This window comes from Haliotis cracherodii, unplaced genomic scaffold, assembly GCF_022045235.1.
Source record: "Haliotis cracherodii isolate W230 unplaced genomic scaffold, xgHalCrac1.p SCAF_13, whole genome shotgun sequence".
Taxonomy (NCBI): domain Eukaryota; kingdom Metazoa; phylum Mollusca; class Gastropoda; order Lepetellida; family Haliotidae; genus Haliotis; species Haliotis cracherodii.
The window spans coordinates 11,958,927-11,974,357 of NW_027266268.1; the positions used below are offsets into that span (position 1 = coordinate 11,958,927).

At 40.0% G+C, this 15,431-nt stretch overlaps 1 protein-coding gene across 1 annotated transcript; it reads right to left on the reverse strand.

Moving 5' to 3' along the window:
* Positions 1-896: 896 nt before the first annotated feature.
* LOC139458904 (dopamine beta-hydroxylase-like) lies at positions 897-9,802 on the reverse strand. The gene is made up of 10 exons (XM_071240340.1): positions 9,747-9,802; positions 8,115-8,304; positions 5,576-5,705; positions 4,618-4,716; positions 4,123-4,314; positions 3,621-3,775; positions 3,239-3,482; positions 2,562-2,658; positions 1,714-1,993; positions 897-1,181 (listed from the first exon to the last, which is right to left on the reverse strand). Exons 1-10 carry the CDS (start codon positions 9,800-9,802, stop codon positions 897-899), a joined length of 1,728 nt encoding a protein of 575 aa, XP_071096441.1.
* Between the last annotated feature and the right edge of the window lie 5,629 nt (positions 9,803-15,431).

Here is a 15,431-nt window from a genome sequence, read left to right on the forward strand (position 1 = left end):
TTAATTACAGTGTTTGTTTGTTAATTGTTTAAAGCCACACTCAGCAATATTCCAGCTATATGATAGCGGTCTGAAATTAATCGAATCTGGACAAGACAAGCCAGTGATTAGCATCATAAGCATCGATCTACGCTATTGGGGTACGATGATATGCATCACCGAAGTCAGCGAGCCTGACCACCTGATCCCGTTAGTCACCTCCTAAGAGCGTGGGCCCGAATCCCGTTCGCCTACTTATGTTTCTAGGTTTGCCATCACCATAAATGTGCTCGTGTGTTTCCCGGAAGTGGTAAATGTCTTTGACTTCGGGTTTCAGGCTTCCCTCCAACATAACACGGACACGCAGGCCGTGATAAAACTGAAACACTTTTCAGGCATTCATCTCAGCTCATTTATCAACACATGTACCCTCGCATATGTACATTTGCAGTGTTCTCATTCAGGCGAAGCAATATTGTTCAACATTGATCCATTAGTTATATAATGATGACCGACCAAAGCCATCCTTTTTGTCAATGTAAGGTGTGACCCGGTTGGTCCGGAAACTCACCTTGTGGACAATTACTGTTAGGTGTGTCTACAAACAAAGGGATATAACTCCATATCCATAATTCGTTAATCCGGACATTTGTTAAACGGGACAATAACAATGGAAACGGTACCGTCCGTACTGACCAGGTTTCACTGTACATATATCCGAAATGTACCAATGTTCTTTATATTCAGCTTTTATTACATGACATATTGTACAATATGAATATGTGTACTATTATGTGTAGCATATCAAAGAAATATGACTGTAAAATGAAGCATTCATCGAGGTTCCATCATCGGAAACACCCGTCAAAAAGTGTTGAGAATGATCCCAGAATATCAGCATCAACGCAATGACAGACTTACAGACCTAAAGCTAGTACGGCTGCTGCAACCATGCCAGGGACAACGGAAGATGCTGCACGTGCAGCTGATATCGGATACGTCGCATCAGCTGGGTCAGCTCCCATGTCACATGACCTCAGCGCATGTGCAAACTTAATCTTATCGGAATCGCGTCCGTTAGCGAAGTTATGAAGCAGGAAGTCCCCCAGTTGGCCCTGCAGACAAGGATGTTTGTTGAGGCGGGCAAGAACAGCTGGACATTCTGGTCTGCAGGGGCCGTAGTGGTTGCAGCTTCCCATCACCTAGAACCAATCACGCCTGTGTGAAAACAAACCTACAAAACATATTCTTTAATACATAGAGGTGGTTGCTATTTTCGAGCCAGAAAACATGTTTATTTCATTTACCTCAGTATGTCATTTCAGTATTTCCCAACCTTGATACGGCTGGAGAATTGCAAAACACGATTCATTCACTCAGGGGTTGCTGTAAGCTGATAGTCAACGACAAGGAACATAAAATAGTGTTATGGATCCTTAACCTGAACACATTTCCGTCATTAAACAGATGTTTTTGAAAGATAATCTCATAATCTCAGCCAATGATAATCAATAATAATAATAATCATTTCGGTTTTCCGTACTTGGTTTATTTTGAAATACAACATTCGTTCATTTGATATTTCACGCAGCAAATGCCTCATCTGTCTGAAAGGCGGTCTGCGTGGCCGGAGGAAATATTTCTGTACCGATTTGATCTACCAACAGAAGGACAGTGTTGTTGCTGCCAAAAGGCATTACAAATGGTTGATTTGAACTCATACTTGTTGCTTACCTCATTCACGATCAATCGCATTTCAGGACTGGATAGGTTTCCAAACATTTCGTTGTCACACCCGTCAATAGTTTTATCCCTGAATTTACAGAGATCCAAATTCTTCCATGTGACGCAACTTCCGGTCATGTTTTCCTTGGGGAAGAAGGAGAAGAGTCCATAGCACATCTCTTCGTATGAGCCATCACCAAACAAGGTTGTTCGAGTATTGGACACAGACCTGTAGACGCACGTCGTCTTCAAACTGTCACCCTGTCTCATCTCAATCGGCGTGGAATACCTGGAAGATCAGATTGTAATACTTCTGCTAAGGATATACCACAGACGGTCTAGAATTTAATTTTGTTGAAGATTTCACCTGAATGTTTAACCCCAAAATTAAATAGTTAGCTGGAGAAGCTGAAACGTCCGAAACATAACGTGTTGTGGGTAAAATAATGCTTAGTTTCGTCCTTTCAGAAGTAGATGTATGCCTTGAAGCGCTGACTGAAAAGGTATAGAGGATATTTCATGCATCGAGTGAAATATCTCCTTTTCTCCCCGTCACAAGATGAGAAAAACGATAACAACGGTCCAAGACCCCTTTCCCCTATTCTGCTCCAATTACCCACAACCAAAAACTGATTCATTTTTGTGGCAAGTCCAAGGTTACAGGAGTCATAGACGTTCAAATCCACATACATTGGGACGGCAGGTATTCCTATTTCCCTTCGGGCAACTAAACCAAAGATCAGCGGATCCTTGGCTATGAAGGGTATCCCTGCACATAGACATAATGTGTCCTGGGCGGATTAGCATATCCCGCCTCCCAAATAAGAAGAAAGTTAGTTTCTCAATATTCAACTTACATTTTTAACTGTGGGGTGTCATAGGAATACGTGGGGTCGTCGATGACTTTAGTCATCGTTTGACCATTGCGGAACAACTCAACCTGCTCGTCGTATCCTGTAAAACAGAGCCACTGATATACAACACTGCATTTACTTGCATTTATAGGATACTTACATCAAGGACTTGTGTAAGTTAATGCAGCATATCATATGATCATGAAGCAGGTCGTCATAATTCATCCATCTTCTAACTTACGCGTGTACTACTCTTCCATTGCTATGGCTATGTCGGTAAATGACAGTTAGAAGGAAACATCAAACGTTATAATGATCCAACGTATGTTTTTTTAGATAGATTCATTTAACTCAAACATTTAAAGTCGATTTCAATATCTATGGAGTGATTATGTTCGTCACACTAATTCTTAATATGTACACTACATTAAGAACACGATTGACCCTGAATTGCCATGATTAAACATAATCTAGAGACACTGAAGTATTCATGAATAATGCGTATGTCTGAGAGCAGGCAGACATCTCAAGTTGTCTTCCCCAGCATGTCTGAGAGCAGGTGGATATCTCAAACTGTCTCACCTAGTTAATGCATAGACTGAGAGCAGACAAATATCTCAAGTTGTCTTCCCCAGCAATGCAAATGTCTCAGAGCAGGCGGATATCTCAAGTTGACTTACCTAGATAATGCATATGGCTAAGACCAGATGTTATGTAGATATTTCCCTTCATTATTTTGTTGGTGCACTCTTCTGTGCATGTCGACTCAAACGTGGACCGCTTAGCACCTGGTGGAATCTCCAGATACTGTTGGCCGGTGACTAAGAATCCGGCATCGTACTTTCTCAGTTTTGGCGTGTAAAATATGGTCATACCAGAACTGTCAACATAGTCACTTCGCAACTCAGGGTTTGTCCAATGAAACTGGAACAAAATATTTTAAAGCTAGAAATTAAAGGGATACATCTCAGGCATCTGGGGGCACGAGTGGCCCCGTCGTCTAAGACGCCGCGATTTAGGTTTCTAGGCACAACTACTGCAGCGATAAGGAGAACTATTTACCTGCATCACCATCTTCCTGCTGCCAGTACGACCTATGCGATATCCAGCCTCTTCATATTCACATGTTCCATCAAGCCCCAGGGTCCAGAGCCCAAGAAACTCTGAACATCCTTTCTGGGACATGTAACACGGTGTGGGATGGTCTGTTATGTCAGCTGTGAGAATTGAAGAATATATTAGCAACTGACCCGATAACACGATAGAAAACAACTGTATGGTAGCCATGTGGAAGAGATTTCCAAGAGTGGCAAAAATGATGTCAGATACAATTAACTATCTTGATTTGTACCATACCTTACGTGTTTTTGGCATGTGTTTGTGACAGGGTGCCCACAGGGCAGAATAGGTTCACATCTGGTATTATCACTATTTGGTACTGATTCAAAAACACATGCGGAGTCGGAATCGTACTTTAGACATCTTTTAGAAGAGACCTATTATAATGATGGAAATGTTTCTTGACGCTTTTATTTCCATGAAATCGATAAACACAAGAAACTACCATCGTCGTTGCATCCAAACAAGGCAATGTGGTGCATGACGTTGGTGTTGTTGATTTCTGGCTTAGTTGCAATCAGGTGGTAGTCCTGTGACATGTCGATGTACTTGCTGACGTCGAAGGGCATGCAATAGTAGTTGGTCTCAGTCGGAGGCACCCGTGTGGGTGGATATCTTAGAGTGAAGCTCTTCACCTCTGAAAACAGAAGTACTGTTGCATCAGTGGGGAACGCATATCAGCGTGGCGATTCGGCATGGGCGTCCAAACAATTGGATTTTCTCTTGAAGTTAGTAAATTCTGCTTTTTTCACTTACTTTGGCAACTCTTGTTAATTTGGTCATACCAGAAGTCAAAAACTTGCAACAGTGCAAAAGAAAGGCTATTTGATGATTTCAGTAACTATAAACTTCAACGTTTCGAGTATGTCAAAAACGTCCTTGTCCTTGGTGAGTGAAGGTAGATGAGGTTTAGTGTAAAATTGATTTAGGTTCAACTTACCAGGAGCTTTTGCCGCGTTGCATACAAACTCGCCAGCTGTACAAGACACCCAGTCGTTCTTGGCCGTGCATTTAGGACTCCCCCAGGGGTCACAGATACCTGAAGTGAGGGACGCTAGGGGTGAGGGCATGAAGGTTCAAAGTCATAATTATGAATCTCTCATTATGATATTCAGTAAATTGTGTATAGCGCCGCACTGAACAGTATTTGAAGTTCATATCAGCGTGTCAGCTTAACTGTACAGGCAAACCCCAAGTCTTGCGCTTTGGTGAATGACCCATGAAGATCCGGGGTACAATAGGTCTTCAGCAACCCATGCTTGCCGTAAGAGGCGACTAACGAGACCGGGTGGTCAGGCTCGCTGGCTTGGTTGAAGCATGTCATCGATACTTGGTGTAAAAGGCGACTATGCTTGTCGAAAGAGGCGACTAACGGGACGGGGTGGTCAGGCTCGCTAGCTTGGTTGAAGCATGTCATCGATACTTGGTGTAAAAGGCGACTATGCTTGTCGAAAGAGACGACTAACGGGACCGGGTGGTCAGGCTCGCTGGCTTGGTTGAAGCAAGTCATCCATCCCAATTGCGTGGATCGATGCTTATGATGTCAATCACTAGATTGTCTGGTTCAGACTCATTTATTTACAGACCGCCGTCATAAAGCTGGAATATTGCTGAGTGAGGCATTAAACAACAAACAAACAAAGAAAACTTTGGTGAAAACAAGAACACAGTTTGGTGCCAAAACCAATAGTCATAATTCAAGCAGATTTTGTTCTCTTGATGGACGTAATTATGTACGAACAATTATAGGGAATATGATCAGGTATCGGTGGTCGTTACGGCCTGTAGATGTTTCAAACACATACATGACAATTAAGAGATCTGGCGCTTAAAGTTAACCAGGAGTATAGTTACTGTCAGTTGAACGGACAGAACGACAATGTCTACCATTCTTGTACCTGGATGCGTGATGTTGTTGGTCCTCTGAGGGAACTGACCGGGATGCCATACGCATTCAGGATCTCCTAACTCTTGACCATTGGTCAGTCCATCTCCGTCGGAGTCCTTCTGGCATAGTTCCTCAGTCCACTGGAACAGAAACATGTGTTCTGTAATAATTTAACATAGAAACAAAGGGGTTTTAATGACATGGCTGAAGGTTTTGTGACATGGAATATACGTAATGACCGACAATGGCATCCTTCTGGCCCAGTTCCTCAGTCCACTAGAAAATAAATACTACGATCCAGCTATACAAACAGGCTGAATGATCTTTGATACGTGCGATCTACACATCAGTCTTTTCATTACAAGTTTATAGATTTCACCAGTAATGAATGACGGAATTTTCATCATCAAACTGTCATATCTCGATCTCTACAGATAAGTGCGATCTTGCCGTTGGATATTTACACCACATTAAGTGTACAGATAATATAATTAGTAATTCGAATCTTTTAGATATCGTAAATACATAGAGTAAACAATGACATTGAAATAGCTAAATTTATGGATACTGAAAAAGAATTGCGTTACAACTACCACTACGTGGAAAAAATAAACATGAAACCCAAAGAAATGGAACGAGACAAGGGCAGAGTGGTTAAGAGTTGACTCATCAGCTGAAGGCCCGGGTTCAATTCTCAACATGGGCGTGAAGTCCATTTCTGTTGTCGCCCGCCTCGTTATTGTTCAAATAATGCCAATAGCGAGGTAAAGCCATGTCCTCACACACTGCCATCAATAAAACATTTCATCTGAAGGCCCAAACGAACACTTGTGATTGTGACACTTCAGCTTTTCTTTGTAATGCCCAACAACAAAGCCCTAGGTTCTATGTTCTTCTACAAATGATGCTGGTGTTTGTACCCACCTATTATAGGGACGGAACATCCTATTGGAGTTTGTATTCACTTTAAGGAGAAGACATGTATCTACTCTATCTGAATGTTTACAGTGAAACATAACAGCGTGTATATTTACAACTTTTGTCCTGTTTTAAAAGAAAATCACTTCGATCAGTGTAATTATTGTTCTTAAGGGCTCAGTCACACATTCAGGATTTTTACTGCCGTCCTTGACAGGACCATTCCCGATTAAAATTTGTCAAAAGTCTGATCAAGATCCTGAGATTCGTGGCCTGAAATTCACAAACAATCAGATATTGTTTAGGAAGCGTCCCGATTCAGCCGTCTCCAGCCGAATTCGTCCCGATTCTCCCGTTCTCAATTCCGAATCTAATCCGATTTGTATCTTCCGCATGGTAAACAACGACCGAATCTGTCCCGACAGCGTGGCATGTCTCCCGAATGCGATCCGACAGAGATCAGACAGTGACCGGAAAGTGAACCAACAAAGACGGTTCCCATTCGGCAAGATCTGGACGCAATCTGGACTCAATCAACAAGTAACGGCAACGACCAATTTATGCCCGTTCATCACGACAGCGTCCCGATCAACAGGACACCGTCCAGACGACACAGGACATTGCTACGATTTTGATCCGATACAGCAAAATTTGTCATGACATAGTCACGATTGTAATCCGACTAGCGTAATCGGCGGAGTTTCCAGAATGGTACGGGTCGCACCATACTGTCGGGAGTTCTTGGCCGACCTCTCTGGACCTTTCCCGGTCCGTTGGACTCTGTTACGAACAGATACGAATGTTTTCAGACAATGATAGGACATTCTAGATCATCGAGGATAGTAATCCGACTTTTTCACTCTTCGTGTCGTAGCGGTGTCTGATCTCAAACGGGAGCCATAATCGGCACTGTGTGAACCTGGCCTAAATCAGACGAGCACGTAGTCGGCGACACGTTTAAATGGGCAAGATGACTGACAAAACGATTATTTGGACAATGCAAACAATACAATAAATGTCAATGTGATCAATGCAAAATATATTTGTAATTCATTATTTGTTTTAGTTAAATCTATGTTACGTATAATACGAAGTCTTTTTAAAGTTTCATTTGTAACATTTATGTTAGAAATGTGGTGATATTATGAATAAAATTGAAAAAGGAATACCAAAAACAAATCAACACTTAATCTTAGGTCACATTTAAACGTTAAGCAATATGACTTGTCATCCTACAGAACGGGTGTGCCGACGCCTGGGGCCATAAAACTTTTATTGATTCTCATCACATGCTTAAAAACGATGTCAGTGTCTACACCGAAACGATGTCGACACAAAATACTGACCCCAAGCCGACCAGTTCTTGTTTGATCCCCTGAATGACGAGCGCCAGGGAGGGTAAGAAGTACAATCTTTTAGCGTCTTTTGGTACATGTACCTCAGGGGGGATGATTTGGAAAGAAGCTTCTCTTATATCTCTTAAATCAACTAACTAAATGAAGATACGTCGCACGTAGCACCAAGATGGTCTTTTATGTTCCTAGGGTGCATTTTCATTACTTTACCTGTGTTTTCCATTGTATACCTTACCACAGTACATACTAGTATATTGCCTAAGAAAATCATCTTACCTGTTTCACCTGCTGGAAATCGAGACCAAATGGATTCCTGTTTCCCCCTCCCTGGGGATTCTCGTGGCCCACCCCTCGCCATAAGAAGTTGTTTTTGCAGGGATGTGGTACCGAGTCCCCGTTGGGAATGGTGTCTTGGTAATATCGGAATCCGTGAGAAGCACCGATGATGAAACACAAAGCAATCAGTCTAAAGGAAATAGAAACAAAATATTGACTTGATATATATAAACCTGCTACAATCGACTGAAACATAAATCGGTTCATATCGAATTTGGCAATAATTTGGCTCAGACTCTTTCAGAAACGTTTGTTTTTGTATTTTGTTTTTGTTCTAGCTCAGTAAGGAAAGAGCTGCCTGATGCCCCACAAGCAAGTTGGTACAAACAACTCTTGATCTCATGTGCGTCCAATATGCCTCAATTCGCTGTGCAGAGTTTCGTCCCTTACATCCCCCAGGATCCACTGATCTCGGCTTCGAATCACGTGTTCATTGTGATTAAGCTTACCATTATTGTTGCTCTTAGAATGAAATAGGTCGTGCACAGAAATCATTAAACTATCATTAACTAATGAAGTTTAGGCACAGGAATTCCATTTATGCGTAATTAGTTTTTGGAATTTTCCCACAATTCCTTGTTAACAAACAACACTCGTCACTCTCGACACAAACGTTATAAATGCTATTTGCATCACTTCTGACGTTCATTGTTTCTTTTTTTCATAAAGTGTAAATATATAATACAATGTTTTTATACGTATCACAGCATATATTGTTTGGTTAAATGACAGTTTAGGTACTCCTAAAACTCCATTATGTCAAACGCCCGTTAGTGTCGGATGGAGTCATCAAAAGATTGACACAACCGAAATTAATGACATTTTAGGTAATGGAGGTTTAATGACAAGTTAATGCATCATTGAAGTTTGATACAACCACGTCCTGTGGACCTAGTCCGATCCGAAACCGCATATGACACTTAGACAGATAAATGCACGTTTGCTTTGTTATCACAAACCAACCATAACCATTGCATTTTCAGTAAACTACGGTTATAACGAACACGCTTATAACGAACTAACGGATATAAAGAACTATTTTTTTAGCCCCGACTTTATGCTGTAGTTATGCTGCATATATGCTTATAACGAATTACGGTTATAACGAACTAGAATTAGTAGTCTTTGAGTTCGTTATAACCGTAGTTTACTGTACTCGCATTACGAGCCTCGAAAATGAATTCATAATGTTTAATCTTGTAAACATCTTAATGGTATTCTGGATCAAGCCCGTGGGCACGGATAGCCCAGTAATCTAATTAAAGAGAGTTGTACCCCTCAGACGTTCAGATCCCGGTTCTCCGAGATTGTCTTTAGGTTTGTCAACAAAACTGAGATTGTGGGTTTTCAGAGAACCATTCATATGACAGTCATCATTATTTTTCCTTTACCAATGGAATCTGTTTCGACAGATAGTCGAGACTGATTATTCTCGGACATTGACGTTTTATATTTTCCTATAAGTGTCAAAGGCGTGTTTCACTGCAGGCTTTCCTCCCGTATTAAGTTGACTCGCCGTGATATAACTGAAACACTGTTCAAAGCGGTATGAAACCAAACTCACTAACTTACCGCTGGAAACGATCCATGTTGGTAGAGGCAACTCCAGATTGATACTCGACCAGCATAAAACCGCTTTTATACCATACAAAATCCACTTTAGATTGTGACGCATTACCGACTTCATTTTCACGTGAGAGTGACCGTTGAAATATACGAGGCTGCGCATACAATAAATCAAATAATGTTTTTGATATTAAACGTCTGTTCCGTACTGTGGTCTTATTTAAACCTTATATATTTCATTTCAGCGAATCCGATATTTGATTTTAGCTTGGATCAAGAGAGTAGGCCTCAACATTATTTGTACAGTACATGACTGTGGTGTGTCGTCGAACATGGATTCCAGCAACGTTTACCGTATCCGGGATAATATACAATGCGATTGTTTGCTTCAGGTTTATATATCATGCCTGCTGTTATCATCAGCAGTGTTAAGTTATTTAGTGAAAATGTCAACAATGCCATATATTGCAAAATAAAAACACGACGTATGTTGAAGTAGTGCACGAAAAACTGTTAGAAAAAAATGAACAAGTCAAAATGATTTTTTTTATCTCAACAAGACTTTGTCAGAAAGCCTTTTGAGCACAAATTTCTTTTATTTCGTTTCGTTGCTTTGTTTAACTTCTTTTTAATTTTGTTTTATTCACCATTCTCTGCTTTCCAAACGTACCAAAATGGCAGCCTCCAGCCAGGAGTGTTGACCATGTGCACGACCACCACCACGTCTTTTGTTTAAACTTGAATCGGCGTCCATTACGTGATTGAGAAGGGCTTGGTCGCCTTTCGTACAGTGTCATTTTTTGTATACAAAACAGTATCTTCTTTTCGGATTTATTTTACCGTACATCTCATTACCACGTTACAGACTGAATAAACGTTATTCGTTACTAAGCCATTATCTGTATATTTTACCAGAGTTAGTGTAACGAGACTACAACATATTTGATAAAACAAAATGTTCATATCGTTTGTTGTTTAAAGCCGCACTCAGCAATATTCCACAACAGTCATACTTCTTTCGCAATTCTTATGCTGGGTGGAATGTCGCGAAATCGTGAAGCTGATAGGTCACAGTCTCTCATGTCGTATAGTTCCGACTCTTCTTCGGATCAAAAGAGACGGTATTTAGTCATACTCCAGTGAAGCAGCAACGGCATATCAGCAGGCATAGGAAGTGAACATTTTAATGTTGAACAGCATCACACTCACAGTCCTGGGCTGTCTTCTGGTTTCTTGCAATTCTTCAACAGCACTGTTCCTGTAAACAATTTCTTTGGCATGATTGATAGAACAGTGCAGGGCAGTGACATCGGGGACAAGCTAGGACAGTAATACTAATAGTATGTTCTCAATTCGGGATGGGGAGGTATAATTGTTAATTTGTATAATGTACTAGGGTCGGGGTAATTCCTAACTTCTTGATAAGTAAAAGAATGATATTGAATAAAGTTTGTTGAGAAACAATAATTGTTCAGCGTTTTTGCAACTTTTTCTGTAACCTACATGTATGACATCCCACAATGGAACATCCCATGCAGTGCAAATATGCCTCAGGTGTCTGGGCATGTGGTATCACATTCTCTTCATTACCATGCCTTCCAATTTATTTTTACACAAAATTACCAAGGTCTTCATTATTTTTTGGATTGAGTGATGGTTACGCAGACACACCAGTAATCAAACTTAACAACAGTTCTTTCATTTTTCAGTTACATTAAAATCAAACTCGGTATACTTTATTTTGCTTAGCAGTTTATGAATATTATTATGTATCATATAAAATCATCAAATATTCTAATCAAAATCACCCGACGTTTAAACATTTTTAATCTCTTATTGGTAGGTCAATTTATACTTAAGAGTCAACATTCATGCCTTCACCATCATGAACATGAATGCTTTTACTGAACTATTATGCATATTTCGCAATATTTGTTTTTAATTAATGTATTCATCACATCAGGTTTCAGAGACTCGTGATGTCAGAGATTCGCATTAATACGTGAATCGCCCATTTCAGATGTGCAGTATAAAGGTTAAGTTAGCTGTAGATTAATTATGTTGGTTTCCACTGACTGATAACATTATTTGACACGAGTGACATACTGTTAGTAAATAGGATTTATCTCTATTGATTTATTTGAGAGTGTGATGCTTTGTGGGTATTTTTGTGTGTGCATTTTTGGCAGGTAATGTCAGCATATTTGCTCAGTACAGCACTGACAGGAGTGGTGGCTCTTACAACTTAGAAGAAAGGTATCCGTTATGCAATAATAAATATGAACGATTTCAAACATTAATTCATTGCGGGAATTGAGAGATGTATTCCGGTTTCAATGAATTCAATATTTAGAGCTTATCCTTTTATGACCCAAGGGTATCATGGTATTATTATCAGGACCATTAATATTCTTTACGGTATGACCATTTAATATTCGTGAGGGTGGTTAAGATATAGTATATTTTCGGATAAAATTTGTTTTTTAAAAAAAGTAGGCAACCCGTTTTTGTTTATATTTACAAAAGCCCTTGAAATATGTCCCTTGTAATGTTAAAACAGTGGGGAAATTTGTACCAATCCCGGACTAGCGATCTAGTTCTTCTTACCCTGAAACTTGCGAGACCATGGATGCAGTTGAAGATCATTATACGATTAGTTTTTCTGACTATTCATGAGAACTGAAAAGGCTCCTCAGCAACTTATCCCAAGATCCATATGTTCTGAGTTGTCATTTAACAAATAAATAAAGCTCACCTCAACCAGGAGTATCTATTGTCTTTATGTTGTTGTGTTATTCAACTTTTGATTTTAATGGATCATGGGACATCAGACATGTAGACTATTTTGCTGGTGTCAAACTTGCCCTCTATGTTGAATGTATGGTGTTAGGCCAAGAAAATATCAAATGTTTCACATCGTTATGTAGGGCTTTGTGAAGGTCCTATTGTCTGATGGTATTTAATTTTCAAGTTTTTGCGGAAAATGAAATATGTATAAATTGAATTGAAATAAAATTTGAATATGTGCACAAAAATTGATTGAAAAATAAATAATATGAAACCTATTTTTTATGTTTTTATGGCCCTCATCATAGTATCCAGAAGTACCCAGCGCAGAGAGGAAGCATTTCCTTGACCTGCTGTTTCATGGATAGAGTTCAAAATGAAATCAGCTTGTAGCATGTACTGGTTGCTTAGTGATATCTTAACAGGATAAGTTTGATACAAACATTTCAGGCCAACAGGTATTGGGGAATATACCTGACGTCAATCCAACGTTGGGCCAACGTTTCTTTGTCGACATTGATTCAACGGGATTTACCCAATGTTGCCACAACGTCTTAATTCTAACTGGATAGGAGAACCACATTACTAAATAAACAGTATTTGATGGTAAAAGGGAATTATCACGAACTGCATATAAATGTCAGCACTGTCAAGAAGAGATGAGGAAACGTCAATAATGATTAAAAGTGTAAATAATGCAATGTTGTAGGAATGTTGCAGGAAAGGGTTTTTAGACCATAACACCGTAGCGTTATAGCATCGTTAAAAACCCATACACGTTAACGTTGTGCCAACGTTACTATTTAACGTTGCCACAACGAAAATGAATCGTTGTGACAACCTTGTAGCAACGCTATTTTTTGGTCGGCAGACACATGTTGGAAGCATGAAACGATGGTGTCTCAACGTAATTACACTCGAATGGGTTATGATCGTGGGTTCGATTCTCGATCTGTCCCGATTATGTTTCTTGGTTTGTCAGCACCATACCCGTGCTCGCTGGTTTCACCAAAGTGGTAATCGGAAAAAACTGCATCGCTTCGGGCTTTCCTCCCACATCAAGCTGACACGCAGTGACATAACTGGAACACTGTTCAAAGCGGCGTTGAAACCAAAACTCACTCTCTTTTAGAATTGAAATGTCCTCCATTGCAAATGATGTTTACATATGTGCATTGTACTGTCTTTGAAAATTAAAACTCTGTAGTGGTGTATTGTATTTCGGACAGGCGTACATTATTTACATGCTAATAATATATAAATCATTAGTACTTTTGTAATTAGACACTGGGGGTATGGCGTAACGCATCTTAGGTGTGCCAGAGATAGTGAGTGAGTTAAGTTTAAAGTCGCTTTTAACAGTATTCCAGTTATGCAACGGCATGTCAGCTTGATGTGGGAAGAAATCCCGAAGTGATGTAGGTCTTAGACCTTTACTACTTTGGTGAAACCCACCAGCACGGGTATGGTGCTGACAAACCCAGAAACATATTCTAGGGATTCTAACCCTAAATCATTGGTTTCTGACGTGCCTGAGGGACGCAACTCTGCACATCGAATTGCGGCGCCTTAGAAGATTGGCCCACCTGTCCCCCCATGTGTGAAGAAAGCTACGATCGTTGGTTCGAATTCCGGTTTGTCCTAAATATGTGCTTGTGGGTTTCATGAAAGTGGCAATCACTTCACCACTTCAGGGTGTCCACACACGGGACGTGACATCAGTGGATTCAGAGCCGCTTTCATCCCAACTCGCTCATTCGTCATCGGTTAAAAGAGTGTACGCTTGCCTGTGTTTGTTTGTTGTTTAACGCCGTGATAAGCACAAGTCCATGTAACGGCAGTCTGTAAATAATCGTGTGTGGACCAGACAATCCATTGATTGACACAGTGAGCATCTATCTACGCAATTACGATCACACGTATTCTCTATTATGTTCGTTTGGGGAGTTCCCATACATGTGAAGATTGATTGATTTAGTTATATAATACTGATCGATCAAAGCCGTCTATTTCTGAATGTAAAGTGGTACCCCGTTGGTCCGGAAAACCACTTTGTGGACAGTTACTTTCAGGTACATCTTCATACATACAAAGGGACATAACTCCATTTCCATAACATATTATTTCGGATACTTGTTAGAGTGGACAGGAACGATACCGTCCACATGGTCCTCTGAATATGTTTCCGACTATCATGTTTAATAAATTCACCCTTTATTACATGTACACTGTAAACAAGTCATCACTGTTATTTGAAGCATAAAACAGAAATATGTATGTAAAATGTAGCATTAACTATTGAAAACTCCGTCAAATGTTGTTAGAAAAGTATTTGTCTGGAATATTATCATCAGATACACTCAGCTGTATTTCGGAGGTCTGAAATAAACGAGTCTTGACCGGAAAATCCTGTGATTGACATCATGAACATTAATCCACGCAACTGAGATACGATGACAGGCATGCCCGCATATGTACGTTTGAAGACTTGACACAGATGCTAAAATATTCAACATTTATCGATTTAGCTATATGATACTGATCGATAAAAGCCATTCTTTTCTCAAAGTAAAGTCGGACCACTTTGGTCCGAAAATCCACCTTGTGGACAAAGGGAGATGACTCCATATCCATAATTCCTTAAACCGGAAACTTGTCAAACTGGAATATTTCAGTTGGATCGGTACCGTCCGTATTGACCTGGTTTCGCTATACATGTTTACGAATTGTACCAAGACGATAAATTCAGCCTTTATTTCATGTGCAATATACAAATTATCACAAGTGTCTGAAGCATGTAACAGATATATGTCTATAAAATTTAGCGTTAACCATAGAAAACATTGTCAAAAGAATTTATCTTAAATGTTATCACCAGATACCACTCATTTCGCCATGACGGAC